This window comes from Didymella exigua (genome assembly GCF_010094145.1).
Source record: "Didymella exigua CBS 183.55 unplaced genomic scaffold M421scaffold_8, whole genome shotgun sequence".
In the NCBI taxonomy this organism is placed as follows: Eukaryota; Fungi; Ascomycota; class Dothideomycetes; order Pleosporales; family Didymellaceae; genus Didymella; species Didymella exigua.
Window position 1 is genome coordinate 515709 of NW_022984782.1, and position 24667 is coordinate 540375.

The 24667-nt window shown below is 56.7% G+C and overlaps 12 protein-coding genes across 12 annotated transcripts; 9 read left to right on the forward strand and 3 right to left on the reverse strand.

Moving 5' to 3' along the window:
* Positions 1–763: 763 nt before the first annotated feature.
* On the forward strand, positions 764–986 carry M421DRAFT_58177 (uncharacterized protein; the record flags this gene model as incomplete). Its single annotated transcript, XM_033595571.1, has 2 exons — positions 764–819; positions 881–986. 2 exons carry the CDS (start codon positions 764–766, stop codon positions 984–986), a joined length of 162 nt encoding a protein of 53 aa, XP_033450659.1.
* An 822-nt stretch (positions 987–1808) lies between these two features.
* M421DRAFT_99746 (glycoside hydrolase family 93 protein) lies at positions 1809–2975 on the forward strand (the record flags this gene model as incomplete). The annotated part of the gene is made up of 1 exon (XM_033598794.1): positions 1809–2975. One exon carries the CDS (start codon positions 1809–1811, stop codon positions 2973–2975), a length of 1167 nt encoding a protein of 388 aa, XP_033450660.1.
* Positions 2976–3537: 562 nt separating this feature from the next.
* Positions 3538–4246, forward strand: M421DRAFT_99747 (ribosomal protein S19e; the record flags this gene model as incomplete). The annotated part of the gene is made up of 5 exons (XM_033598795.1): positions 3538–3626; positions 3679–3683; positions 3776–3802; positions 3864–3981; positions 4036–4246. 5 exons carry the CDS (start codon positions 3538–3540, stop codon positions 4244–4246), a joined length of 450 nt encoding a protein of 149 aa, XP_033450661.1.
* Positions 4247–4643: 397 nt separating this feature from the next.
* On the reverse strand, positions 4644–6774 carry M421DRAFT_99748 (dihydroxy-acid dehydratase; the record flags this gene model as incomplete). Its single annotated transcript, XM_033598796.1, has 5 exons — positions 4644–5695; positions 5744–6136; positions 6187–6294; positions 6495–6564; positions 6616–6774. 5 exons carry the CDS (start codon positions 6772–6774, stop codon positions 4644–4646), a joined length of 1782 nt encoding a protein of 593 aa, XP_033450662.1.
* Positions 6775–7338: 564 nt separating this feature from the next.
* On the forward strand, positions 7339–8170 carry M421DRAFT_373863 (uncharacterized protein). The gene is made up of 2 exons (XM_033589773.1): positions 7339–7785; positions 7830–8170. Exons 1-2 carry the CDS (start codon positions 7451–7453, stop codon positions 7957–7959), a joined length of 465 nt encoding a protein of 154 aa, XP_033450663.1. The 5' UTR covers positions 7339–7450; the 3' UTR covers positions 7960–8170.
* A 211-nt stretch (positions 8171–8381) lies between these two features.
* Positions 8382–10705, forward strand: M421DRAFT_58195 (uncharacterized protein; the record flags this gene model as incomplete). Its single annotated transcript, XM_033595573.1, has 2 exons — positions 8382–8727; positions 8820–10705. The coding sequence occupies 2 exons, from the start codon at positions 8382–8384 to the stop codon at positions 10703–10705; spliced, it is 2232 nt and encodes a 743-aa protein (XP_033450664.1).
* A 210-nt stretch (positions 10706–10915) lies between these two features.
* Positions 10916–12116, reverse strand: M421DRAFT_373865 (Ssu72-like protein). Its single transcript, XM_033589774.1, has one exon. The coding sequence runs from the start codon at positions 11777–11779 to the stop codon at positions 11126–11128; it is 654 nt and encodes a 217-aa protein (XP_033450665.1). The 5' UTR covers positions 11780–12116; the 3' UTR covers positions 10916–11125.
* On the reverse strand, positions 11924–12950 carry M421DRAFT_374165 (uncharacterized protein). The gene is made up of 2 exons (XM_033589777.1): positions 12457–12950; positions 11924–12275 (listed from the first exon to the last, which is right to left on the reverse strand). Exons 1-2 carry the CDS (start codon positions 12759–12761, stop codon positions 12068–12070), a joined length of 513 nt encoding a protein of 170 aa, XP_033450666.1. The 5' UTR covers positions 12762–12950; the 3' UTR covers positions 11924–12067.
* A 612-nt stretch (positions 12951–13562) lies between these two features.
* On the forward strand, positions 13563–14996 carry M421DRAFT_58323 (uncharacterized protein; the record flags this gene model as incomplete). Its single annotated transcript, XM_033595589.1, has 1 exon — positions 13563–14996. The coding sequence occupies one exon, from the start codon at positions 13563–13565 to the stop codon at positions 14994–14996; it is 1434 nt and encodes a 477-aa protein (XP_033450667.1).
* Positions 14997–15239: 243 nt separating this feature from the next.
* Positions 15240–16458, forward strand: M421DRAFT_374071 (uncharacterized protein). The gene is made up of 3 exons (XM_033589776.1): positions 15240–15927; positions 16059–16180; positions 16385–16458. The coding sequence occupies exons 1-3, from the start codon at positions 15408–15410 to the stop codon at positions 16403–16405; spliced, it is 663 nt and encodes a 220-aa protein (XP_033450668.1). The 5' UTR covers positions 15240–15407; the 3' UTR covers positions 16406–16458.
* Positions 16459–16682: 224 nt separating this feature from the next.
* Positions 16683–21418, forward strand: M421DRAFT_418745 (uncharacterized protein). Its single transcript, XM_033591888.1, has 3 exons — positions 16683–16957; positions 17043–20665; positions 20740–21418. Exons 1-3 carry the CDS (start codon positions 16920–16922, stop codon positions 21204–21206), a joined length of 4128 nt encoding a protein of 1375 aa, XP_033450669.1. The 5' UTR covers positions 16683–16919; the 3' UTR covers positions 21207–21418.
* A 171-nt stretch (positions 21419–21589) lies between these two features.
* M421DRAFT_418746 (uncharacterized protein) lies at positions 21590–23253 on the forward strand. The gene is made up of 3 exons (XM_033591889.1): positions 21590–21792; positions 21845–22863; positions 22944–23253. The coding sequence occupies exons 1-3, from the start codon at positions 21695–21697 to the stop codon at positions 22973–22975; spliced, it is 1149 nt and encodes a 382-aa protein (XP_033450670.1). The 5' UTR covers positions 21590–21694; the 3' UTR covers positions 22976–23253.
* The last annotated feature ends 1414 nt before the right edge of the window (positions 23254–24667 follow it).

Consider the following 24667-nt stretch of genomic DNA (forward strand, 5'->3'; position numbering starts at 1 on the left):
ACTCTGTTCTATCTGCAGCTGCAGGTCTAACAGAGCAGTAGCAGACAACCTCTATCTATACTAACTCTCTCTTTTCAATCTACTCTCTATCTCCTATATGGCACCTAAATGCCTCTAAACACACACAAGGGTTCTCCCCTATTACGTCTATACTGCTTAGTCTCTCTAACGGGAAGGAGAGCTATAGCTAGAAATAGTAGAAATACTCGCACATGCAAGAAATGCTTTCTAGGGTAGCGCAACAGCACTGTAAATCCATAGCTCAGCACGTCCTACATGCCCTTCGGGAGGCAGGATGGTGGACTTAATCCCCATCCTTCGGACGAAAATCAATTCCAACCAACCAACCAACCAGCGCGTACGAGACTTGGCACGCAAGCGCGTCTTCTACATCAACAAAGAAGGCTTCCTCCCTGCCTTTAAGGACGCGTTTTTTAACGTGTTTACAGCAGAGAACTGTCACAAGGCCTTTAAGGCAGCAGGGCTAGTCCCTCTTAACGCGCAGGTTGTGTTAGATCGCCTTGAAGTGCGCCTGCGTACCCCACTAGAACCCCTCCTCCTAGAGACGCTGTGGCAGTCAAAGACTCCAAGCAATACCCACGAGTTTGGATCTCAGTCGAAGCTCGTACGCGAGTCTTTTACTTGGTCGCCTATTACTGCGCAAGCAGGCTTCTCTCAGCTTGTTAGAGGCGGCGAGCTTATGCTGCATCAGAACGCGCTTCAAGCAGCCCGGATTACTGAGCTTAAAGAGCAATTAGCAGTAATGACTAAGCGGAAATCGCGCAAAAGGAAGCGGATCCAGCAAGGTGGTACTATGGAGTATGGTGAGGCAGCAGCTCAGGTGGCCGCAGAGGCCTCTGTAGCCGCTGAGCGGTCAAAGAAGGCTCATGGTGGTGGTGATCAAGAACAAGCTCAACCAGCTCTACGGCGCTGTGGAAACTGTAGAGGGACTAGACACAACGCGCGAACGTGCAAAAAAGATATAGAGGCATATTCTAAATCAGATACAAGCACAGCGTACGCAGGCTCTATGTTAAATAGCGATGAAATTGAAGAGTTGTAACGTGAGTTGGTACTGCCAAGCTTTTTTGGCCCGGGTGCTGGGTTGGCCCGGGTGCTGGGGGTTTACGTTAACGTAAACTCTCGTTTATAGTACCCCCCTAAAATTTCCTCCGAGCAAGAATTCACTTACAGTGCACAGGTTTTATAAGCAAGAATTTATGGTAGTGGAAGGAAGCAACGTCAACGGTCGCCCAGACGATCCTTCCCGCTGTTCGCTAGGTAGGCGGTGGCGTCATATTTCCGTGAGTCGCCAAACCCTCCGACATGAGAACCTCCAACACCACTAGGTCACTCGCTTTACGACATGCACGACTCTCGGCGATTCTCCGACACTCCCCTAACCTTATTCATGTCAGCGCATCATGTGTCCTGATCAACGCAGCTATGCCTTGATGTAGCGCAGTGCACCGACGCCTCGGCTGAACTACGAGCGGGAAATCCTGGAGCAATCAAAGCTAACAACATGTTCGGTATATCGCTGCTGCCATTCCCCGCAACGTCACCGTCGACGATGTCCACAATTTCTCCGGTGCTAGAATTCCCCGCAAATGAGTGTTGATGGAGTTGAGCAGAAGCGGAGATCCCATGTGTGCTTCTAGTAAGCGTCAGGAACGGGCAGGAGGTCGGTGATGTGAGGTCGGCCGTGACGGTCGTCTAGTGTTTCCTGACAGATGGGACTTCTTTATATGTTCGGATGAGCGCCGAGAAAAGACTTTGATCTCTAGTATCTCGTTTGGATTGTCAAGATGAGGTTCTCTACCTTCTTCTTCTCCTCGCTGCTTTCCCTGACCGTCTCAGCTGTCCCTCAAGGGTCGTCGAAGGTCCCTGAGTTCTTCTCTCAGCGCGTTGTCTTCACACCGCCGTCGGACTACACCGACCCTCGGACTCTGTACGCTCGTACTGCCCAATTCGAAAACGGCAACCTTCTCGCGACATGGGAGAACTACAGCCCTGAGGGCAGCGACCCCCAGTCCAAGGTATACTTCCCCATTTATAAGTCGACCGACGGCGGATACAACTGGAAGGAGATCTCGCGCGTGTACGACCAGGCGCAACCCCAGAACGGTCTCCGATACCAGCCATTCCTCTATGTTCTTCCTAAGAAGTTCGACAAGTGGCCTGCTGGTACCGTTCTCCTCTCTGGAAGCTCCATCCCTACCGACCTCTCCACGACCCAGATTGAGCTGTACGCTTCGACCGATAAGGGCTACACATGGGAGTTCGTTTCTCACATCGCTGCTGGTGGAGTAGCTATCCCCAACAACGGCCTCACTCCCGTCTGGGAGCCCTTCCTCATGCTCCACGAAAAGAAGCTCATCTGTTACTACTCGGACCAGCGCGACAACGCCACTTACGGACAGAAGATGGTCCACCAAACCACCACTGATGGCAAGAACTGGGGCCCCGTCGTCAACGACATCCGCCACTCCAGGTACACCGACCGTCCCGGCATGCCCACTGTCTCTCTCCTGCCCAACGGCAAGTACATGATGACCTACGAGTATGGCGGCGGCCCGACCAACAGCTCGAGCTATAAGTTTCCTCTCTTCTACCGCCTGTCCACCGACCCCGAGAAGTTCGACTCGGCCGAAGACCACCAGCTCATCACCACTGATGGCACGATCCCCGAGGGCTCTCCCTACAACGTGTGGACCCCCATTGGCGGTAAGAACGGCACCATCATTGTCAGCTCTGGCACTAGCGGCGACCTCTACATCAACAGTGGTCTCGGCGAGGCTGGCACACCCTGGATCAAGGTCCCTACTCCGGAGAAGCAGCACTACACTCGCCACCTGCGTGTGCTGAAGGATCAGAAGAAGCTGCTCATTATGGGTGGCGGTATTCTGCCTCCTAGCACGACTAACAAGGTGCAGCTGTCTGTAATTGACATCGCCCAGTTCTCCAAGGATTAGGTGAATGGAGATAGTAGCAATATATAAGGTTGAATTAAATAATCAAGTCAAACATCACATCGTAAAAACAGGGCGCCTATATCACAAGTGATGTTGATTGCAGCCGAGGGCAGGTTGTTGGGTGTCCATGCTGCACGGCTCTACACATGGACTTCTACTATTGAGCTTTGCGCGATGCTGGAAGCTGAGCAAGCATCAGGCCTCTTGCGGTCTTCGCGTTGGCTCATTCGTCCAACCACGCTTTCATCCGGCTGCGAGACGCGTAGCGGCGGAAGTCTTAATACGCTTTGAAAAGATGCCAGTGCATCAAAGCTTTGTCGGGGAGTCGAATAGCAAAATATCACCCCGCGCATGTTGAAGTTCGCGATGTGATGCATGGTGTATTGATGCCCCACATCGCGAGTGCACAGCGAGCTCGGACACATGCTTAGTCATCTAGCGAGTCCACCACAGCACCAGGGGAAATATCGAACTTCGACCCGCCACGCTGCCAGCCCACGCACGCACTCTCTCGACAACACTCTCCCAACTAACCCTTCTCCCGCCAGCAAAAACCGACAAAATGGGTGGTGTTTCAGTTAAGGACGTCGAGGCGCAGAAGTTTATCACTTCGTACGCCGCCTTCTTGAAGAGGCAGGGAAAGCTCCCCATGTAAGTTGCAATTCGAGTGTGTTTGGTATGAAGCGGTGCTAATGTTTTGAAGCCCAGGTTCGTACCATTCCAGCGGGTGAAGGATTGAACCTGAATCCCGTCGCTGGGGGATAATTGTACGATCAGCTTGCTGACCGTCTTATCTACAGGTTGGGTTGATACCGTCAAGACATCGCGTAAGTTTTCCATCGCTGCTAGGATTAATTGTGGTCGCGCAAGCGCTAATGATGATGAAAGACTCCAACGAGCTGCCTCCTCAGGACATCGACTGGTTCTACGTCCGCGCCGCCGCCGTCGCCCGCCACGTCTACATGCGCAAGACCGTCGGTGTTGGCCGTCTCCGCAAGGTCCACGGGTGCGCTTCCCTCCACCACCAGGCATGAAGGACGAAGAATGCTGACAGGAACAGTTCCACCAAGAACCGCGGCTCCCGCCCCTCCCACCACGTTGACGCCTCCGGCTCCGTCGACCGCAAGGTCCTCCAGGCGCTCGAGAAGATCGGCGTCGTGGAGATCGACGAGGACAAGGGTGGCCGTCGCATCACACAGTCCGGCCAGCGTGATTTGGACCGCATTGCGCAGACCACTCTCGAGGCCGAGGAGGAGGAGGACGACGAGTAAATGCTCCATTACGTATGCTTGACGAGTAGAAGCTCGCACGAGCATCTCTCTGTAATTACGAGTGACCTCGATGAGTGGACGTTGGCAGCTTGCATTTACGGTGCATCTATGGGTTACGGGCTATGGCGTTACGCTGGGGCATCTAGCCAGACATGTTCCAATGGAGACAGGCACCGCCTGAAAAGCAACTTGATACCCCCTTCTTCAAAGTTAGTGCCATTGGATTCGTCGTGACCGCTGCAGACTACGTGGTCCCTTCACACCGCGCACAGCGTAGGCCTCTTCAAAAGAGCGATGCTTTGCGGATACCCTAGAGATCGCCAAGATGTGTATTGCACAAGGTAAATTCATCGCAGACAAGTGCATATTCATCCAACTTCTCCCTTTCTCATCGTCCTCAGAACAAATCCGTCATAGCACCATGGCTAGCATCGCCCACCAACCGCGCATACTTGGCCAGCACACCCCTCGTGACGGGCATACTCGGCGTCTTCCACTCGCTCAATCTGCGTGCGATCTCCTCATCGCTGACATGCATATCAATCCGATGCTTCTCCGCATCGATGGTGATAACATCCCCTGTTCGTACAACAGCGATGGGACCACCCACCGCCGCCTCGGGACACATGTGCCCCACGATGAACCCATGGGACGCGCCGGAGTAGCGCCCATCAGTGATGAGCGCGACATTGGTGAGTTTGGCGCCCATGATGGCCGCAGACGCTTTGAGCTGCTCCGGCATGCCCGGCCCGCCCTTAGGGCCCTCGTAGCGCACGACGACGACCACATTCTCGCCGTGCGGGATCCGGCCCGCGTTCAGCGCGGCGTCGAGTTGATGCTCCTTGTCGAAGACGATGGCCTTGCCGGTGAAGCTGAGGCCCTCTTTGCCTGTGATTTTGGCCACGGCACCAGCGGGGGCGAGGTTGCCGCGCAGAATCTCGATGTGGCCTGTGGGCTTGATCGGGTTGCTGAGTGGGCGGATGAGGACCTGGTCTTGCGGGAGCGACGGGTAGGGCTCAACGTTTTCAGCGAGCGTTTTGCCTGTGACTGTGGGGATGGACCCGTCGAGCAGGTTCGCGGCGATGAGGAGCTTCATAACGGCGGGCATGCCGCCGATGTCGAACAGGTCGGCGGCCATGAATTGGCCACTTGGCGCGAGGTCGGCCAGGAAAGGAATCTTGTTGCTGACGCGCTGGAAGTCGTCAAGGGTTAGGGGCACGCCCGCGGTTCCGGCCATGGCGAGCAGGTGCAGGACGGCGTTTGTGGAGCCGCCGAGCACCATCATCATGACGAGGGCGTTTTCAAACGAGGCTTTCGTGAGCAGCTTGCGTGGCGTGATGTTCTTCTCCATGCAGACGCGGATGGCAGCGGCGGCTTTGGCGCACTCGCGCATTTTCGCGGGGGATTCGGCGGGGGTGGTGGACGAGTTGGGGAGGGTGAGGCCCATGGCTATGTCGTGTCAGTGTGCACTGCGAGGGCAGCAGAGGTCTGCCTCACCTTCAATGGACGTGGACATGGTGTTCGCCGTGTACATGCCGCCACAGGCTCCAGCGCCGGGGCAAGCGTTCTTCTCAATGTCCTCCATGATCTCGTCGGGCGAGAACTTGCCCGGCTCGGCGCTGTCGAGGTTCTTGTAGATGTAGGCGCCGTGCTTCTCGTAGCAGGTTGAGATGTTGATGGGGCGGCGCAGCGTCTCCGAGTAGCCGGGCATGATGGAGCCACCGTAGACCATGATCGAGGGCCGATTGTGGCGGGCAAAGGCCATGATGACGCCGGGCATGTTCTTGTCGCAGCCCGGCAGCGCGATGCATGCGTCGTGGTGCTGGGCGCAGGTGACCGTCTCGATGCTGTCGGCTATGATCTCGCGGGTCTGCAGGGAGAAGCGCATGCCTGGGCTGTCAGTTCTCCGCCTGCTCATCTGTGGGGCAGTCCGTACGCACCCTCTCCGCCCATGGTGATGCCGTCTGACACTCCGACCGTGTTATACTGCCATGCCAGCATCTTGTCCTGCTCAATGTGCTTCTTGATCTCCTTGCCCAGTCCGAGCACTGCCAGCAGTCAGCATCTCCCGCGTATGAACTGCCCCCACGCATCGTCGCGGCTCTGCGGGCGTCTGCCGGCGTGGGCCATGGTCGGATGCGTGCGTTCAAAAGCGTCGACTTACAGTGCGTGCTGCATGATGGTCAGCACCATGGCGCCACTTCCGTGGGGTTCACTCACTTGCATGGGTTGCCCTCCCACCACACACTGGCAATGCCAACCTGCGGGTATGTCTTCATTGCCTCTTTGTTGGGCACGCCAGCCGCGTACAGCATGGCCTGTCATCGCTGTCAGTCTCTGCTGAACTGTACCTGTGTGGGCAAAGAGACCTGAGCTCCCGGGAAGTTGTGGCCCGTGGTGAGCGTGGACGACCACCGGTTCAGCGCGGGTGTGCCGTCCTCCTTCTTCGTGCCCTCAGGCAGGTGTGGGAAGCTGAGGAAGCGAGGCTCCTCCGGCTCACGCTGCTTCTCGAGGTTGCTCGGATCCATCGTGGACGCTCAGTAGATTCAGTTCACTGCGGCTGGAGAGTCACTGGGGTCCAATTGACAGAGTCCGTGATGAAGAGAGTCAGTGTAGATCAGGAGAGTCTACAAGGGGGCAAGAGCAAAGAGTCAAGCTTGGAGACTTGGATTAGATATGGACGCCCTGCGAGCAGATACCAACAAACAGCTAACCGCACCCGCAACCAGGGCACGTCGGATGCAGGTCGGGACAACACAGCCTAGCTGCTTGAAGCATGCCGACTGATCAAAGAGCTTCCAAGTGGGGCTGTCCTGGTGTCGTTTTCGAGTCGAAGCGCCTTGGAAAGAGGGGTGACAGCCCCTCCAAGATCAGATCCATCCTCGCGACGTGCTACGTGGAGTCTAGTCTGCGGAGAGAGCCAATGCGAGCCCATGTGTTGGAAGCCAAGATGTGGTCATTGGAGGTCGCGAAGATCTAGCGCGTTGTCGTTGTGCTGGCGCGAGACGGTCGAAAATTGTTTCGCGGCACCGCTGAGCCCTCCGATATGCAGGCGTCGGTGAGAAAACCGGGGATTGACTACATCACGATAGCGTCAACGGCGGGCGCTGACCTGTGACGACACACCGTGTTGTCGGCGATAGTAATAAGACTGCAAATGTTGAGGTTGCTGCAAATGTGAGTCTGCACGTGAGCAGCAAGTCAATGTCAGCTGCATTGATAGTTCTGGTATCCTACGACGTTGACATCACGCTCCATCATGGTGTTCGAGACGCAAACGCCGACTTCGAGGTGTCCCCATTCGTCTGCTTACCGAGATGCAGTAGCGGATCCGAGAGCGAGGCCAGGTGCAAGGCTGTGTCGTGGGCTTTGAGGTCTTGTCCAGCAACACCCTCATCGTGCTGCTTCTTGATAAGTTGGTCTGCATATGCGAGCCGAGCATCATTCTTTGTAAGCGTCTCGTTACGGGCACCACAGTGTCAAAGGCCGCCTTGGCCCAAATCCGACTTGTGGAATCTTTGCTTGTTCTGTGCGAGAAGGTAAGAGGTGGACGAAGCATAAATGAAGTGCTTATAACTAGTAGAACTTTTCAAGTCTTTTTGACGTTAGAGAGATGTTCAGGGGATTGTTGGCAGTTGGCTTCGACCGTTGTTCTTCAGCCCTGTGCCTTCCGCATGGGGCGCCCCTGCCGTCTCAACTACGATTGCGAATGACGCAACTTCTTCATTTTATCAACACAACCCTTGTCGCGCCATATCGTGTTTGAGTCACCCCAGGATCTTCGCAACTCTTGATCGCACACCGTCTTCACACGACATAGCGCACACTCTGTCACCATCCGCTGGCATCCAGCTCGCTTCGTTACTTCTTCACGATGCACCTCGTACCTATCGCCCGATTGCAGATCAGGTCCTCCGGTTTGTAGCAGCGCGTCTGTTGTAACACAACGTGCGCCCTCTGCATTAAAAGAGACATTGCCGGGATTTGGCCTCTGCCCTGCGGTGAAGCACATCGTGTTCGCAAATCCGGATTCCATTGGTCGCCGTTGGGCGAGGATCCGCGCATCAACCTCCTCAAAGTTGGCACTCAGACGCCGCGTTGAACACCGATCCAGCCCCGGAGCACGCGAACAGCCATGGAGCCTCATTCGCGATTCCTTTCATCTCAGATTGGCACGTTGCGTCTTCCACAGGCTCTCATCCTGCTGCTCAAGTCCGCTCTGGCACAGTCGGCCAATGATCAGGGCACACAACGTCTCACCGACCTTACCCTGTGGGACTCTATAAGACTTTCAATTTACCGCCTGGTCCTTCACATCAATCCCTTCGTGGACCGAGGCAACGTTGCCGCTTCAGCTATCATGGGCATGGTTAAGTTGACGGCTCTATGCGGCTCTGCTTACTGGGTATGGGATCGGCAGAGCAAGAAAGGGAAGATTGCTCCGTCCATCAACTCCCAGCATGTGGAGGACGCCACAAGGGGTAAGAAAGTTCCGTATGATTTGCGCCACACTTGTTACATACACGTGCCCAGTAGCAGCTATCCTTGAATTGAACTAGATCACTGACCATAGCAGACGATGCTGTCACCAACGATCCGGGTCTTTTGAGAAAGCACTCCACCATGCAGTCCTACTCTGTGGCGTCTAGCAACTTCACGTATCCTGCTGTCCGGACGTTCTACAGGCCACATCCTCAGGAAAGCAAGTTCCCTAGAGAGCCCAGCCCTGTGCCTTTACTGGTCTTCATTCACGGTCTTGGCGGATCGATGGCGCAGTTCTATCCCATCCTGTTGAGCTTATCCAACCTCGCTTCGTGTCTGGCGGTCGACCTTCCGGGATGTGGTCTGTCCTCGTTCCAACCAAAAACCGCTCAGGCGTACACAACCGATGCACTCGTTCAGCTTCTGGCGACCGTGATTGAGCAACATCGTGCCAAGGATGAGGACCAGACGGTTGTCCTCATCGGTCACAGTATGGGATGCTCTCTTGCTGCACTTCTAGCCTCACCGTCGTCGCCTCATGCCAGTCTGATCTCGCAGCACGTCAGTGGACTGATCGCGATTTGTCCCAAGGCAGATCCTCCGACCGAACACCAGACAAAGCTCCTGCAGCGAGTCGCTTCAGTGCCTGCAGTGATATTCGATCTGTACCGAAAGTGGGATCGACGAGGAGGGGTCAACAGTGCAAGTGTTGCGCGTATGGCTGGGACAGACGCCGAAGAACAGACAAAGAAGTTGCAGTTGCGCTTCAACCGACAGAGTCGTACGGCTGTATGGCAGCGCATGGCACGTGGAATGTGCCCGGACTATCTGGCTGATCCTCCACGGGGTGGTCTTCCAGGGCGCCAAACGTGGAAGGGCTTGCAGATCCCAGTGTTCCTCACTGCTGGCGAAGCTGACACCGTCACTCCGCCTGAGAATGTCAAACTCATTGTCGACTTCCTCGGAAGGGACGTCGGCGCTATAGAGCCGCCCAGCGAGAAGGCAAGCCTGCCAATTGCAGCAGCCCCCTTCGACCCGGCCTTGGTAGACCCAGCCTTAGCAGAGCGCAAGCACCAAGACTCCGGCGTCGATAGCAACGATATTCCCAAACTCGATTCCGACACAAAACCTTCCAGCACGACAGCCGCCTCCACCATGGCCTCCAGCCTCATCGAAATCGAGAGCCGCACCACAGAATGCAGCGTCGTTATGTCTAACCCTGCGACCTCAGCACCTCCCTCACATAACAGGCCCTCGCCCCACCCGCGCCGCCTCGTTGTCAAAACAACAATCATGCCCAACCCCGCCGCCCACGCCATGCTCTTCGCCCCCTCAACGTCGCGCACGCTCTCGGGCCTGATCGGCAGCTTCCTCGCCGACCACATCGACCCGCGGCTCTCGCTCGCGTGGCAGCTGCAATACCTCTCGACCGAGGGAAAATGGGACGTCAAGAACCTGGAGAAATGGAGCGCGGTGCGTCCCATCTCGGAGCCGATAGCGGGGATATTCCGCGCGATGAAGACGTTGCGCGAGGTCGACGAGTGCCATAGTCCGAAGTTGGTGGTGCAAGAGTGGAAGGGCAGGATCAAGGCGGTCGTGGACATCAGCCACGACAACCCCGTGTACGACCCGCGCGGGCTGCAGGACGGCGGGATCGAGTACTTCAAGTTCCCGACGGTGAGCAAGCAGCCGCCGCTGCGCGACGAGGTGCGCGCCTTCATCGAGCTGGTCGATCGCATCGAGGCGCACTGCCGCGACGAGGGGAAGCACGGCCTGATCGGCGTCCATTGCCACTACGGGTTTAATCGCACGGGTTTCTTCCTCGTGTGCTATCTGGTCGAGAGGCTGGGGTGGCGGCTCGAGGATGCGATTCAGGAGTTTCAGAGCAGGAGGCCGCCGGGCATCAGACATAGCCATTTCATCGACGAATTGCACGTGCGGTACTGCAGCGGGCTGCGGAGGGCGCCGACGTTGTAGACGGTAGATGTTGGACGTTTTTTTCTGGTTCTTGGGTCGTTTGGCGCGGCGTCGGGCGTCGGTCTGCGGCCATGGACTTGTGGACTTGGGTATGCGTGGTCGCCAGCGGAATTCTGGTCCGAGTCAAAACTCTGGTCCGAGTCGACTATCTCGCTTCACGTGCGTTATGCATTCTCGCCTGGTGTCCTTCGATCTGCGTTGATTCGGGTCCCGTGCTTTGCTCTACCTCTAGTTGCTCTGTTTCGGCTCGCTCGGTACGCTTCCACGTGACTCTAGACGACAACGCACCTTAACGCTAGATGCGAATGAATTGTGTATTTGGCATCGGAGTGTCCGGGACCCGAGACGCCGCGCTATGCTTCATGGGTATCGTAAAATGCATCATCGGCTCCTCGCCGCACGCCACGCTCAGTCGCACGCTTAGATCCACGCCAGACTCCACAGCGCGGGCATCTGCGGCCAGCGCTCCTGCCAGCTCGCCAGTATCGCAGGGACCTTCTCGTCAAAGCCGCTGCGCGCAGCGCCGGCTCCCATGCCCCAACCGCTCTCGCCATGGGCCTCCCTCTCGCTGCCCGCAGCCTCGTTGAGCGACAGGGCGAGGTCCAGAATCGCCTTGCCGCCGACCAGGGCCTCCTCGTGGTTATCCTTGATGTCGACGTTAAAGACGTGCACGGGCCTATTCAGCTTGCCGCCTTTGTTGTGCAGATCCTCCAGCACGGCGTCAAAGCAGCGCTCCTCGCAGGTGATGACGACGTCGGCGACGCCGGCCTCGGTGCCTGCGTAGCCCTGGTCGGATTCGTGCTCGAGGCGCGGTTTGCCGGGGACCCAGTCTTGAAAGCGCTCGGGGAAGGACTTGATGTTGAGATTGCGGCCCAGCATGTTGAGCAGGCCGTTGTGCGTGTAGAGAGCCGCGTTTTGCGCGGATAGCTCCGAGTGGATCGTCGCGTAGGTGGTGCTGTTGAAGTGGTAGACGTTGGGTTGCGTGATGGTGGGGCCTGGGAGCCGGACGAGCGAGCCGGTGCCGAAGGATATGGTGGGGAGGTGTGCGGAGGCGAGTTGGAGGTGAGCTTCCATTGAGCTGGAGGTGTGAGTTAGTCGGGGGTTTGGAGCTGGGGGACGATGACCTACCGGTTTTGGTTACTGGCGCAGACGGTGCAGAACTTGAGCTTGAACTTGTCGTCCGGGACGACGTTGGGGTTTGCGGGCGCCGGCGGTGCGGGAGCTGATGAAGCGTCGGCGGCGCCGTCCATGCCTATGGGCTGCGGGCCCACGGGTTGCGGCTCCATGGGCGGCGGCGGCGGCGGCGGCGGAGGGGGCGCAGCCTGAGGCGTGACCTGCTGTTTGCGGCCCCGAAGGCGTGGATCAGACATGGTGAAGGACTGAGCACGTAGATAGGAGAATTGGCACGAGAGCAGGCGTTGGTGGATCAGGTACGTGAGTTGACCATATGTTGCAGGGCAGGGCACGCGAATGGAGAAGGAATACGCGACGGACGACGTCACGTGAGTGATGTCGAAACGCGTCGGTCGTGGTGGGTCTCAGCTCGAATTTGCAAATTTCTGGAGGATTTCTTCGCGCTGTTAGCAGTGCTCTTGCCATATTCATGAGCGAGGATGCAGCGAGACAGCAGTAAGAGCGTGTATCAGAATTTTCAGTGTGCGTAATTATTTGAGTCCTCAAAGGCTATGCCTAGGACAGCTCCAATAATAGTATTCATCATCACAGCAGCTATCTACCAAGGCAGTACTTACGATTGAGGGTTTGACGCCGCTGGCAATGCATGAATTGACAGCTGGCGCGGCGTGGTTGCTGGTGAGCACACGAGGTGCGTGGAGTGAAGAAATGGGTGAGGCGTTCGAGGTTGGTTTTGCTCGCTAAGAGGATGCTGACTAAGGATATGATTCAAGGTTGGTTTGCTCGCTAAGAGGATGCTGACTAAGACCCCAAGGACTGTGTGCTGTGCATTGCAGGCATCCACGTGATGAGGGGCAAAAGTCGATCGCTCGGCGGTCGCGGCAGCAATGCCTTGATCGAGGCAGATTGGTTGCCACGGCATTGCGTGCTACTGCTCTTCTCGACCAGAGGAAGAGATTGCAATCCTCTTGGGGAAGTTGGGCGCTCGATGAACCATGTCTCTTTGCCGGGGTGGAGCCAGGCGTCGCGGTTCTGAAACACACACGTGAGAACTAGGCCGAAGCCGTGCAGGGCTCACGACCAGGCGGTTGTCCGGTTCGTGGTCGAGGGCAGAGCCGCCGATTCAAGCGGCAAGCCCCTCGTCCCTGCCAGCCGAGTGTCTTTGCGAGCAGCCTCTTACGGACCTTTCCTGCATACGAAGTACCATCCGGACGTGTTGCTGGCGCCTGCTCGAGCGCGCCTGGAGAGAAGTGAACGACGCCGATTCCACGCGTGCAGCGCTGCCCTCGGTCTCCAGACGTCAAGACGCCGGCCGGGTCTAATTTTGGCGCAGCGTGCAGCCAGCGACGTGCACGACGGCGGGCTCCAACAACCCGCCGCACAATCTGCCTGCTGCGTCGCCTGTCGCCCGTCGCCTGTCGCCTGTCGCCTGTTGTCTGTCGCCTGTCGTCTGTCGTCTGTCGCCCGTCGCTCCTTTGCAAGCAACACGCACGCCCACTGCACCCGCCCCGCCGTCGCCCGCCGGCCTCGAGAGCAGCGGCCTTTGTGGACGACGCTGCCGACACTGCGCCGTTCGCTGCTGTCGCTGTTGACTGCTCACTGGGTCCGTCTGAGCGCCAGGCTGCTCCCCGCAGCAAGTGAAGACCGTCCGTCCGCTGACGTGCATCCTCGCAGACCCACGAGCGCCCACGTCCGCACTCCGCGCATGCCCACCGCCGCCGACATGGCGGCCGACGTCATGTCCCGCGCTGGCGACAGCGCCTACCTGGGCTCCAACCGCACCTCGCTGCCGCCGCTGGTCACGTCGCCGCCGTCGCACGCCAAGGTGGAGCGCGCGAGCTCGTACGCCAGCAAGCGCATGTCGACCTTCTCGACGGCCTCGGCGGCCTCGACGGCCTCGACCACGCACGCGCCCGCCCCGCGCTCGCGCCCGCAGTCGGTCGCCTTCCCCGCCTTCCACTCGAGCCTGCCCTACGCCCTGGTGCGCGACTTCGCATACGACCCGGCCCACCCACTCTACTACGGCCCGCTGCCCGCCGAGCACACGTCAGGCGCCTCGACCCCCGCGAGCGACGCCAACCGCCGCCTCTCCGACCCGCCGCCCGTCGCCTGGCGTACCGACCGCACCGCCCGCGCCGACCGCGCCTCGAGGACCCCGGGCCTGCATCCCCTGGGGCTCGGCGAGCAGCTGCCCATGACGTCGTTCGGCGATGGCCCGCCCTACAGCGAGGACGACGACCTCGCCAGCCCCGTCGTCACGAGCCACCACAGCGCCCGGCACAAGAAGCAAAAGTCGAACCAGGTCGACTTCGACCACACCCGCGGCCGCCGCGCTCCCGACGAGCACCGCCGCAGCTCCGTCACAGGCGTCAACGGCGAGGGCAGCTACTACCCGGCCCACGTCAACGATGCCGCCAATGCCATCGGCGGCGAGTACATCACTTACCCGCCCACCGCCGACTCGCTCCTCGACGTCCCCGAGGGCGCCTCCCGCCGCGACTCGCACTTTGCCGCCATCCTGCCCCAGCGCTCCTACGCCAACGAAGAAGGGCCGCCGTACGACTCGGACGAGGAAATGTCCGAGCTCGGCGACTACATCCAGGACGACAACCGCTTCTCGCGCGACTACCAGTTCACCATTGCGTCGCCCGACGAGGAAATGCACGGCAAGGCGGTGGCCCTGTTCGACTTTGCGCGCGAAAACGACAACGAGCTGCCTCTTGTCGAGGGCCAGGTTATACTGGTCTCCTACAGGCACGGGCAAGGCTGGCTGGTGGCCCAGGATCCCAAGACGGGCGAGAGCGGGCTGGTGCCGGAGGAGTACGTGCGCCTGCTGCGGGATATCGAAGGCGGCTGGAACGGCCTCATGAACGGCGCCGTGCAAGCACAGGAGGCCAATCCTGGGCTGGACAGCCTGCTGAGCCCCATCTCGGCTGGCCCAGAGGCCAAAACGCCCACGCAAGCCGACCACTCGTCGTACACACCCGTCATCTCCACCTTCTCGACAAGCCACAAGGATCTGGAGCCCTACCCGAAAGACCGACTCGCCACGCCAACGAACTCGGAGGGAGGAAGCTTCGGCAAGGGGAAAGAGAGCGGCTCAATGGAGGGCGTCGAGACTACGCCCGAGCCGCAGTCCAAGCGCCAGAGCTCATGACCTGGACAGCCCCAAAATCCAACACTTGACGACATTCGCTTCGCCACCATGTCTTAACCAGCCACCTTTTTGCGTCTGCCTTGCATTTACTTGGCGTCAACTCACGCCAGCATGTTGTTCTCTCTACACAGTACGCTGTCACTACAGAGACTTCTTCTCTTCCCCGTCCGCCGCCTCCACGCGCCCGACATACCTTTTTGTAGTTGTACTGCTTCCTCTTCTTCCGAGGGGGGGGGGAGGGTCGAGTTTTCTTGGGGGTCTTTTTTTTTTTTTTTTTTTTTTTTTTTGCTTACGACGCCCGCCGCTTGCATGGCCGGCGATGATGATGATGGATACCTCGGTGGGATTGGGAATGGTGCAGTCGACAGCCGCCTTACTGTACGCGGCTGGGAGATGAGACGTTAATAAATCATGTTCACTAATCTGCTGCTGCCGTCTGCGCTTGCGTGGGCATCGTCACTGCTGATTTCGTGTGCGTGTGTGGGTAGAAGCAGAAGTAGGGGTGGAGGTGGAGGTGAAGGTTTGGACTTGATACTCGTCGTTTTTTTTTACTATGCACTGCTACCGCGTACTACTCACCACCGCGCAGTCCCTCGAAGCAAATGCAGACCCCGATGTGGTGTTCGCGGTTATTCGCGGACGCGACGCTCAACGCTCCGTCTGTGCAGCCCGGGCAGAAACGCTGGCCACCTACGTGGACCCTCATCGCGCCCTTGCTCTCCTCGTCCATCGCCCGCCTCCCCCAGAGCAGGACGGCGTCCTTGCTCCTCTACCACGGCGCATGTGTCTGCCGCCTCAAGGCGAACTTGCAGTCTCTCTCTCCTCGCCTGTATCTCGGCCCTCCGTGCTGAGGATCCAGCGAGGTATCACCAGGCTCCTACGAACAACATGGTAGTACCAGCGACGGCAGCTGGTCGATTTTTCGGTACAGGTGCGTTCAACATGCTCGGTCACACAATCCTAGCTCCGGCAGCTTTCGATCCATCGATGAGCCGAGAGTTTGCACGTCTCAGCTCCAGCCAGTTTCCTCGCTAGAAGATACGCCGACGTAGGCAAACCCAGCTTCTCTCCATCTACAGCAACGCTCGTGCTGTTCGGCCACCTACGCTATCACCACGGATTCATCGTGCCCCACACACCGGCCAGAAATGGCGCGCTTCACCATACAAACGACAGTATCATGGATCGCGAGCACAGGGTGCGGGGTACCCCGCAATCGAAGCCAGGCACATGGCACCAGGGTTGTCCTGCTAGGAGATGCGGCGCGGTGCATGTTCACACCACGGTGTGAGGGAGGATTGTCTTGCGCTGCAGATACCGGCCGGATACCGTGAGGTGCGTTGCACTGCGGGATCAGTGAGCGTCGATATGGGATGCGCGCGGGGTACCCCGCGATTAGACAGTGGTAGACTGCTTACAGAACAGTAACGCAACGTGATCCACCAACTTGTAGCACTAGAAAAGGTTAGAAGAAGCCTACCTAGTAAAATAAAGCTGTGGATGATATAGAAACGCTAGGGTAGGATTGATATCTTCGCAATGTATTGTATGATTGGTTTATAGATATTGCTGTTATTCTTAGGCTTGCCCGCATGTTGACAAGCTAAGGCAGGTTCCCCACGAACGGACCCTTGCAAAGTGATCGAACAGCTCTGACGCAATGTCCACTCACATCGTTCTGTCCCCGGAACGTACAAGGTAGCGTCTTCGTAGTACCCACACGGTTTGGTGACAGATAACCGCGGCGCGAAACTGGACCTGTTTGGTTCGGGCTCGGCCGGACACAAGTTACTAGCAGGCATAGGCTACCAACAGGTAGCTCCCGAATCGTGAGCCTATAAATGTAGCAAAACCCAAAGCCGTTGCTGGGGCAAGAGCTGCACCGTCTGCTTCATCAAAGAGTTGTGCACGACTTCTTGTACTATGACTCCAGGATACAGGCTGGGCGTTGACGTTGGCGGGTAAGTGGCGCCTCCTCGCTTCACTAAGCTTCTCAGACAGGTCGCAGTTGCGGTCCATTCGTCACTCGCGCTGACACACGAACAGCACCTTCACGGATATCTGCGTCATCACCCCCGATGGCGAAGCGATTCGCGCCAAAGTCCCCACGAATACGAGCGATCAGTCCATTGGCGTGCAGGAAGGCGTAGAGCAAGTGCGCCGCATCCTGCAGGACAAGTACGGCTGGAACGACAAGTTCGAGTACATCCACCATGGAACGACGACGGGCACGAACGCTGTGCTCGAGGGTAAGGGCGCGAAGGCTGGCCTCGTCGTTACCAAGGGACACAAAGATATTTTGACGGTGCGGAGGAGTCAGATACCGGGTGGCTTAGGGGCATGGATCAACTATGTCCAACCTGAGCCGTTGGTACCTCTCGAGCGGACTGTCGAAGCCAAAGAGCGCATACAGATCAACGGCGATGTCTTTCACGAGCTCGACGAGGCAGACTTCAGGGAGAGCCTACAGGATCTGAAGCGTCAGCAACCGCAGGCAATTGCTGTGTCGCTCTTGAACTCGTTCAGCAACAATTCTCACGAGGAGAAGATCCGCGCCATATTGCTCGACGAATTCGGCCCAGACGTTGAAGTCGTCACGTCCACTGATGTCCTGCCCGAGATTCAGGAGTACGAGCGGACGGTGACCACCGCAGCAAATGCGATTGTGAAGCCAGTGGTGAAGAGGTATATGAATAACCTCCAAAAGAAGCTTGCGAAAGACACAGATATCCTTCGCATACTCAAGTCAGATGGCGACCTGACAACTGTGGACCTCGCAGGCGAGACGCCGGTACACATCCTCATGAGCGGTCCAGCGGGCGGCGTAAAAGCAGTTTCCCACCTGATCGCAAAGGCCACGGCCTACAAAAATCTCATCACATTTGACATGGGCGGCACAAGTACAGATTGCGCGCTCTTATCTGGGGGCGAAGCCATCATTCGACGTGAAACTGAAGTCGGTCCTCTGACAGTACGAGCGCCGTCCGTCGACGTGAAGACTGTAGGCGCTGGAGGAGGATCAATAGCCATCTACAACGAGTTCTCGAAGAATTTCCGCGTAGGTCCCGAGTCCAGTGGCGCCACTCCCGGCCCTGCAGCGTACGGCAAAGGAGGAACCCAAGCAACAGTGACCGACGCAAACCTCACGTTGGGCTACCTGCCTTCGAAGCTGCTCGGTGGGACGTTCCAGCTCGATGTCGCTGCATCTGCTGCAGCTGTCGAGTCAATCGCAAAGCAGATGGACATGGCCACTACTGCCGCTGCTGAAGGCATCGTCGATCTCGTCAACGAGTCTATGCATGGTGCTTTGCGGCTTGTCTCGGTCGAGCAGGGGTATGACCCTCGTGACTTCGCCCTCGTTGCGCTCGGTGGAGCTGGGCCGATGCACGCCAACTCGCTAGGCAAATTGCTCGGTTCCTGGCCTGTGATTGTGCCACCTAGTCCTGGCGTACTGTGCGCTCAGGGTGACGCCATCACGAAGATGTCCCACGAGTTGAGCTGCACGTTCATCAAGGTCTTCTCCGAGATCGAACCGCAAGGTTTGACACAAACACTGGACGACCTAAAGATTAGATGCATCCAAACTATGAAAAAGTCGCTGGGAGATGAACACGCAATTCTGAAGGTCGTGTACCAATCCGACATGCGTTACAAAGGCCAGGCCATGACAATTACTGTAGCTTTCAGTGAGGATGACGCTAGGGATACAGCTCACCTATTCGAGCACCTCCGCGTCAAGTTCAACGAAGCGCACGAGCAGCAATTCTCCTTCTCGCATGCTAGCGGCGAGCTCGAGATCATGCGACTCCGTGTGAGAGTGACTGACGCGTCTGAGGAGGTCGCAATCAAGCCAGTCGAGAAAGCCAGCACATCGATACCGCCTGAAGATGCTATCGTCACCAGGCAGAACATCATTTATGAGGGCAACCAAGTGGAAGCCGCTTTCTGGGACCGATCAAAGATTACAAAAGCTGGCATTAAGATCCCTGGACCAGCCGTTGTGACAGAGATGGACTCGAATACACTTATTCTTCCTGGGTACTTTGGTGAGATTGACTCCATGGGCAACATCCTCATTTGGCCCGAGTCGAAAACTACGCGCGCTAAGGAGACACACAATAAAGAGTCTGCTGAAAAGCTTGTGCATGAGCAGCCACTCATACCTGCGCTCGTGGGCTCAGCACTTGGCTCGATACGACGAGAGATGGACACACTCATGTTGCGGTGCGCAATGAGCCCGGCTATTCGAGAGCAGCAGGACGAGTTCAATGTCATCACCAATACCCGTGGGCAGATGCTTGTTGGGCAATTCGGCAGCTTCATTCAGCAGTTTCTGAACGGCTGGAAAGGCACTATCGAAGAAGGGGACGTCTTTGTGACAAACGACGTGTATCAGATCGATGGAGCCGTGTCACATCTCAACGATGTCATTATTTTGCTACCCATTCACTACGAACACAAACTCATCGGTTGGGCTGCCAACTTTGGTCACCTCACTGATGTGCAAGGCAAGGTGCCTGGATCAATGAGCATTAATGCAAGTACCATCTTCGAGGATGGATTGCAGATACCTATCGTGAAGCTATACGACAAGGGCGTGTACAACGAGGCCTTGGCAACAGTATTGTTCCGCAACTCACGCATGCCACATTGGTTCCAAAGCGACTTGATCGCGCTGGTCACCGCCTGCAGAACTGCAGCTACTCGCGTTAACGAGCTCTGCTCGCGGTACGGTATCGAAGTCTACGAAGCGGCGATCGACTATCTTCTCGAGCAAAACAAGCGCGCTATCAAAACTATCATCGACACCAAGATCGGCTCTGAAAGATCCTCTTTTACCGATTTCATTGACGACGATGGTCAAGGCATAGGTCCATACGCGATTTCTTGCTCGATGCAGAAGGAAGGCGACAAACTTGTCTTTGATTGGGACGGCACATCACCCCAGTCTAACACAAGTATGAACTTCTTCCTCAGCAAGACCATGTTCAAGGTCTTCATCGCCTACTACCTTCTCGCCATCTACGACCCGCATGTCGTCGTCAACGATGGCTTTCTGGATCTGCTCGATATCCGTATTCCTGACGGCACAATCCTGCGACCTGTTCGTCCTGCCGCGGTATCCTGTCGAACACATCTGCTCGGCAGAGTAATGGACGTCATGCAAGCCCTCTTCGGCCAGCGCAATCCAGCGTACAGATGCGCAGCAGGCTTCTCAGACTCGCCTTACTTGTTCTACAGCGGCTTTAAGCCTGATGGCGATTTCTATCTGCTGTTCCAGATCGGCTTCGGCGGTGTGCCCGCGCGACCCATTGGCGATGGACCGGACTGCCACTGCCTGTTCCCTGCCATCAAGAGCATTCCCGCAGAGAACATCGAGTTGTACTTCCCCGTCATAATCGAGGCCAACGAAGCGCTCGCGGACTCGGGAGGCGCGGGCTTCTTCAGGGGTGGTAATGCGCAGAGGACACTGTATAGGTGGTTGTGTGAAGGCGATGTGAGCATCCACGATGACCGGTGGATGGTTAAGCCGTGGGGTGTCAATGGCGGCAAACCCGGCAGCCGAAGTCGCAAGATCATATACCGCAATAACAGTTACGGTACGGATAAGGAGACGGAGAACGCCGAGCTGGTGCAGAGCAAGATGGATCATATTCACGTGCACCCTGGTAAGTCTACTGACTCTCTCCAAAGCTTCCAGAACGTGAAAGCATCTAGGGTGTTTCTTGGCTAATATCTGCAGGCGACGTGCTCGAATGGATTACCTGGGGCGGCGGCGGCCTCGGCGATCCGCTCACAAGGCCCGCGGACATCGTGGCGAAGGAAGTCCACCGCCGCCTCGTTACTTTCGAGGGTGCAAAACGTAACTACGGCGTCATCGTAGCCCCGGATTTTAACGTCGACGAAGCCGCAACCGCAACTCTAAGGCGGGAAATGGCTCAACGAATGACCGAGAATGCTGAGATGTTGACGAATGGAGCACCGAAAGGCGAAGATCGAGGTGCTGCGGAGGGTGGCGATGCTGTGGGGTACAATAGGGGCGGTACGATGAGCGAGTTGATCCAGCGCTGCAGGGAAGAAACGGGACTTGAGCCGCCCAGGCCCCAGTGGGAGAGGGATCCGTACGGACCGCATACTGGGCTGCCGTATGTGAAGGAGTGGTACAGGAGAATGAGGGAGGAAGGGATGAGGGGCTGGGATCACGTTTGAAGGTGCTACGGGTCTGGTCGCGTTTACAAGGGATTCTGAGAAGAATAGGTTGTTGGATGTGCAATGAAGTATTGCCGTTCGCTCGTCTATGTACCACGCGCTGCAGGTCAGGGCGGATAACGCGCCTCGCTGTTGTTTTCGTACGGATTCACCACGTGGAGCGGATTTAATAACTACGAAAAGAGCCATTACGCGAGTGCGCTCGATGAGGACTTTGGTATTCAGCTTTCGCTTAGGTGCTCTGTCTGGAGCAATGAGGCGTCGAGGCTTATCGGCACGAGGCTTCGGTCGCACCAATTGGAGCGCTGATCCTCAGCCATTCCAATACCCACAGCAATTCTGATAGCTATAAGCCTGTGAGTGCGACATGCTGGGAAAGCTCCGCACATGCATACAGGCTTTTGGGTTTCAACCTGGGAGTACAAAGACATCGTATCATCCCCCAAAGGAACGGCACTTGAATGTGACACCGTACTCCGACCATCAGAATGAATTTCCAGCCATCCCTGCCAACACCTGGATTTCCAAACATCCCCGCGGTACCGCCTGGGTGGAAAGCTGAATGGAGTGCACAGTATGCTAGATAGTAAGTCGGATCTTGTGATTCTTGATGGGTGCGCGTTGACGACTCCATCCAGCTTCTATGTCAATCTGAACACTAATGAGAGCGTTTGGATCTTACCTTCGGTGCCAACGCTTGATCAGACTCAAACTCCTCAGCCGGTGGTTCAGAGGAAACCGTTGCCAGCTCTGGGCGCGCAACTACAGGCAACAAATGGCTACTTACCTCAGCAACAATCGCAGGTCCAGTACCCGACCAGTGCTCAGCCTTTGTTTCAGCAACAGCAGCAACAACAGCAACACAGTCCTCTGGCACAAATTCACCAGCACTTCTCGCCTCTTCCAACACCGGGCAAAACCCAGCAGCGAAACAGCTACATCTCGCCCAGTCCTCAATACCCCCCCGCGCAACAGCAGAACATTACCCAAGCATCGAGCCTCGCGCCATACAATCCACAGCTAGGTCTCCACACTCCTCCTACCGAGCAGCAACAACCTCACTACACCACCCCTTCTGTGGATTCAAATGCATACTTTGCGCCCCCACCGCCAGCTAACACCACCACCCACCACCCTCAACACGCATACAGCTTCGCACAACCGCCACAACAGTATCCCCAGTATCCACATCAGACACAGGCATACCAGCCCGCCCCGCCAACACCTCTGATGCAGCACACTCACCGTCCCTCGACGCTTTCCTCCCTCTCGTCGAATCCAACGCTGAACAAGTGGTCAAGCAAACTAAGCGGGTTCCAGAACAAAGCCAGCGCAACACCGGTCTCGACGATGGCGAGACCTATACCTACGCCTGCGGCTGCGCCGAAGGGTGCGGCTGGGGACTGGAAGAAATGGACTAAACGCGCTGCGATCGGTGTTGCGGCCGTGGGCGCGTTGGCGCTGGGTGTGGATGCGATTGGCGACGCGGGAGCGGCTCTGAGCGGAGGCGGAGACTTCAGTGGAGGCGGAGACTTTGGCGGAGGGGAGGTTGGAGCAGGGGGGAGTGAGGCGCTCGATGCGAGTGCGGCGCAGGCGGCGATGGAGCAGCAGGGGCAGCAGAATGCGCTTATGTTGCTGGATCCGCCGGGGACGACTTGTGAGTATCTTTTTTTTTCTTTTTCTTCTTCTTCTCTTTCTTTTCGCGTCGAGGGGAGGCGGTGGTGCTGACGTAGGCAGATACAGTTGTGAATTCAAACAGTCTGATTTGAGGATGGGGATCTAGGGGTTAGGGAGGATCCTTGGATGATGGAGCATACGGTGAGAGGTGAATCAGGTTTGTCTGCTGATGAAAGTCGAAGTGGAAATTCCGAGGACGATTTGGGCTGTTGTCGTAGTGGTTGAATAAGTTTGCGGGCTTCAAGGTGGAGGCAATATTGAACAACGCGTGGCGGGTTTGGCGTGACTGCCTCCGACCTCCTGAGTGACGTGTGTGAAAGCTTTGGATATGTTCGAGAATCCCAATACAGCCTCGTTATCAGCAAGACAGCGGTGCAATGCCTACACAGTTGAGCAATTCTAGTTTTCGCTTCTGGATGAGTTTCGGTTTTAACGCGTGGAATACGACATGCTCGATGGTTGGCGAAGAGTGGGAAATCGACAAAATAGCCTCTCAAGGCGAAGTTCGGATGTTCTCCATAGTCTGACACGCAGGCTGCGTGGATCCGTACAGGGACACATACTTCGACACATTAGGTTTAACTGTGACATGGCGAGTTACTCGCGAAACTAGTCGAGTGGGTTCGAGGTATGTCACACTGCATACCACTGCGTGCCTTGGGATCGACCACTCTCGGTCATACCTACTTTGAACCCCTTGGCACTCCTACGTTGACTTTACACGTTCGTGTGTGTAGTATGCGGTTGCATTTATAGCATTTGAGGCGTTCCTGACGAAGGGTGATAGTTGGCGTCGATATGTAAGTGGTGGAGATGAGTACGAGTTACTTTGTAACGGTTAAGAGGAGAAGCGGATCACGTGTTGTTGGCGGTGGTCTGGTGTTACTTCCTCATGTTGTTGAGCACCTCTTACCTTGGCTGCGTTACAAAGACGTCATCAAAACAAACCCCGCAGCGAGCCTTGGAGAACATAGACACAACGACAAGAACAACAGAACACAATACACTCATTATATGCATTTTGCTCTTCATACCGCAACAGTTATGAGCCCGGATTGCGACTAGTTAGCTCGCTCACTCACAACAACTGATTGGCACCTACGATCGAGATCAACAATTGATCATACTGTACGGAGCCGCCGACCCACTGATAGGCACCTACGATTGAGATCAACAATTGATCATACTGTACGGAGCCGCCGACCTACTAATTAGCACCCACGATTGAGATCACGATTGATCATACTGTGCGGAGCAACTTACAATGACTACTGAGTCAGACCCTGCGGTCACCCGAGTGACAGTTGTCCTCGATCGAGCTGACGACTGGCACAAGTGGCTGTTCATACGAAAAGATACTGCGCAGAAGAACGAGCTCTGGCAGTACGTTGACCCTGCCACGAAGGCAGCGGTCTTGCCTACGTTAATGGCACCAATTGAACCTCAATTGACGGATCACAACAACGATGCTACGTCACTTGCTCATCTTACTGCCACGCAGCAGAAGCTGTACCAATGGGAGTACGAGCGATGGGAGCGCAAGGACATTGAGTTCAGGCGTCAGAAGAAGGCTCTTGCTGAGTTCAACTCTGAGATCAGCAAGACGATTGCTGCAAAGCACCTTTACTTGATTGAGAGCAAGGACACGCCATACGAGCGGTTGACGACGCTCAAGAAGCATCTTGCACCATCCGACGCATCACGACAACGCGATCTAATCGCACGATACAAATCTCTCCAGACGCCGCCACGCGGCAGGAAGATTGAGGAGTGGCTTCGCTCCT

Excerpts from the sequence above, each read along its gene's own strand:
- M421DRAFT_373863 (XM_033589773.1), top strand. The coding sequence starts at position 7,451 with ATGTCAGCTGCATTGATAGTTCTGGTATCCTACGACGTTGACATCACG. Across the intron at positions 7,786-7,829 it reads TGCTTGTTCTGTGCGAGAAG|AACTTTTCAAGTCTTTTTGA; the intron begins GTAAGAGGTGGA and ends TATAACTAGTAG.
- M421DRAFT_373865 (XM_033589774.1), bottom strand. The coding sequence starts at position 11,779 with ATGGAAGCTCACCTCCAACTCGCCTCCGCACACCTCCCCACCATATCC.
- M421DRAFT_374165 (XM_033589777.1), bottom strand. The coding sequence starts at position 12,761 with ATGCCGTGGCAACCAATCTGCCTCGATCAAGGCATTGCTGCCGCGACC. Across the intron at positions 12,276-12,456 it reads GCGGCGTCAAACCCTCAATC|AAATCCTCCAGAAATTTGCA; the intron begins GTAAGTACTGCC and ends AACAGCGCGAAG.
- M421DRAFT_374071 (XM_033589776.1), top strand. The coding sequence starts at position 15,408 with ATGTTCACTAATCTGCTGCTGCCGTCTGCGCTTGCGTGGGCATCGTCA. Across the intron at positions 15,928-16,058 it reads TGGTCGATTTTTCGGTACAG|CTTCTCTCCATCTACAGCAA; the intron begins GTGCGTTCAACA and ends AGGCAAACCCAG. Across the intron at positions 16,181-16,384 it reads TACAAACGACAGTATCATGG|CCCGCGATTAGACAGTGGTA; the intron begins ATCGCGAGCACA and ends CGCGCGGGGTAC.
- M421DRAFT_418745 (XM_033591888.1), top strand. The coding sequence starts at position 16,920 with ATGACTCCAGGATACAGGCTGGGCGTTGACGTTGGCGG. Across the intron at positions 16,958-17,042 it reads CTGGGCGTTGACGTTGGCGG|CACCTTCACGGATATCTGCG; the intron begins GTAAGTGGCGCC and ends ACACACGAACAG. Across the intron at positions 20,666-20,739 it reads TCATATTCACGTGCACCCTG|GCGACGTGCTCGAATGGATT; the intron begins GTAAGTCTACTG and ends TAATATCTGCAG.
- M421DRAFT_418746 (XM_033591889.1), top strand. The coding sequence starts at position 21,695 with ATGAATTTCCAGCCATCCCTGCCAACACCTGGATTTCCAAACATCCCC. Across the intron at positions 21,793-21,844 it reads AGTGCACAGTATGCTAGATA|CTTCTATGTCAATCTGAACA; the intron begins GTAAGTCGGATC and ends GACTCCATCCAG. Across the intron at positions 22,864-22,943 it reads GGATCCGCCGGGGACGACTT|ATACAGTTGTGAATTCAAAC; the intron begins GTGAGTATCTTT and ends TGACGTAGGCAG.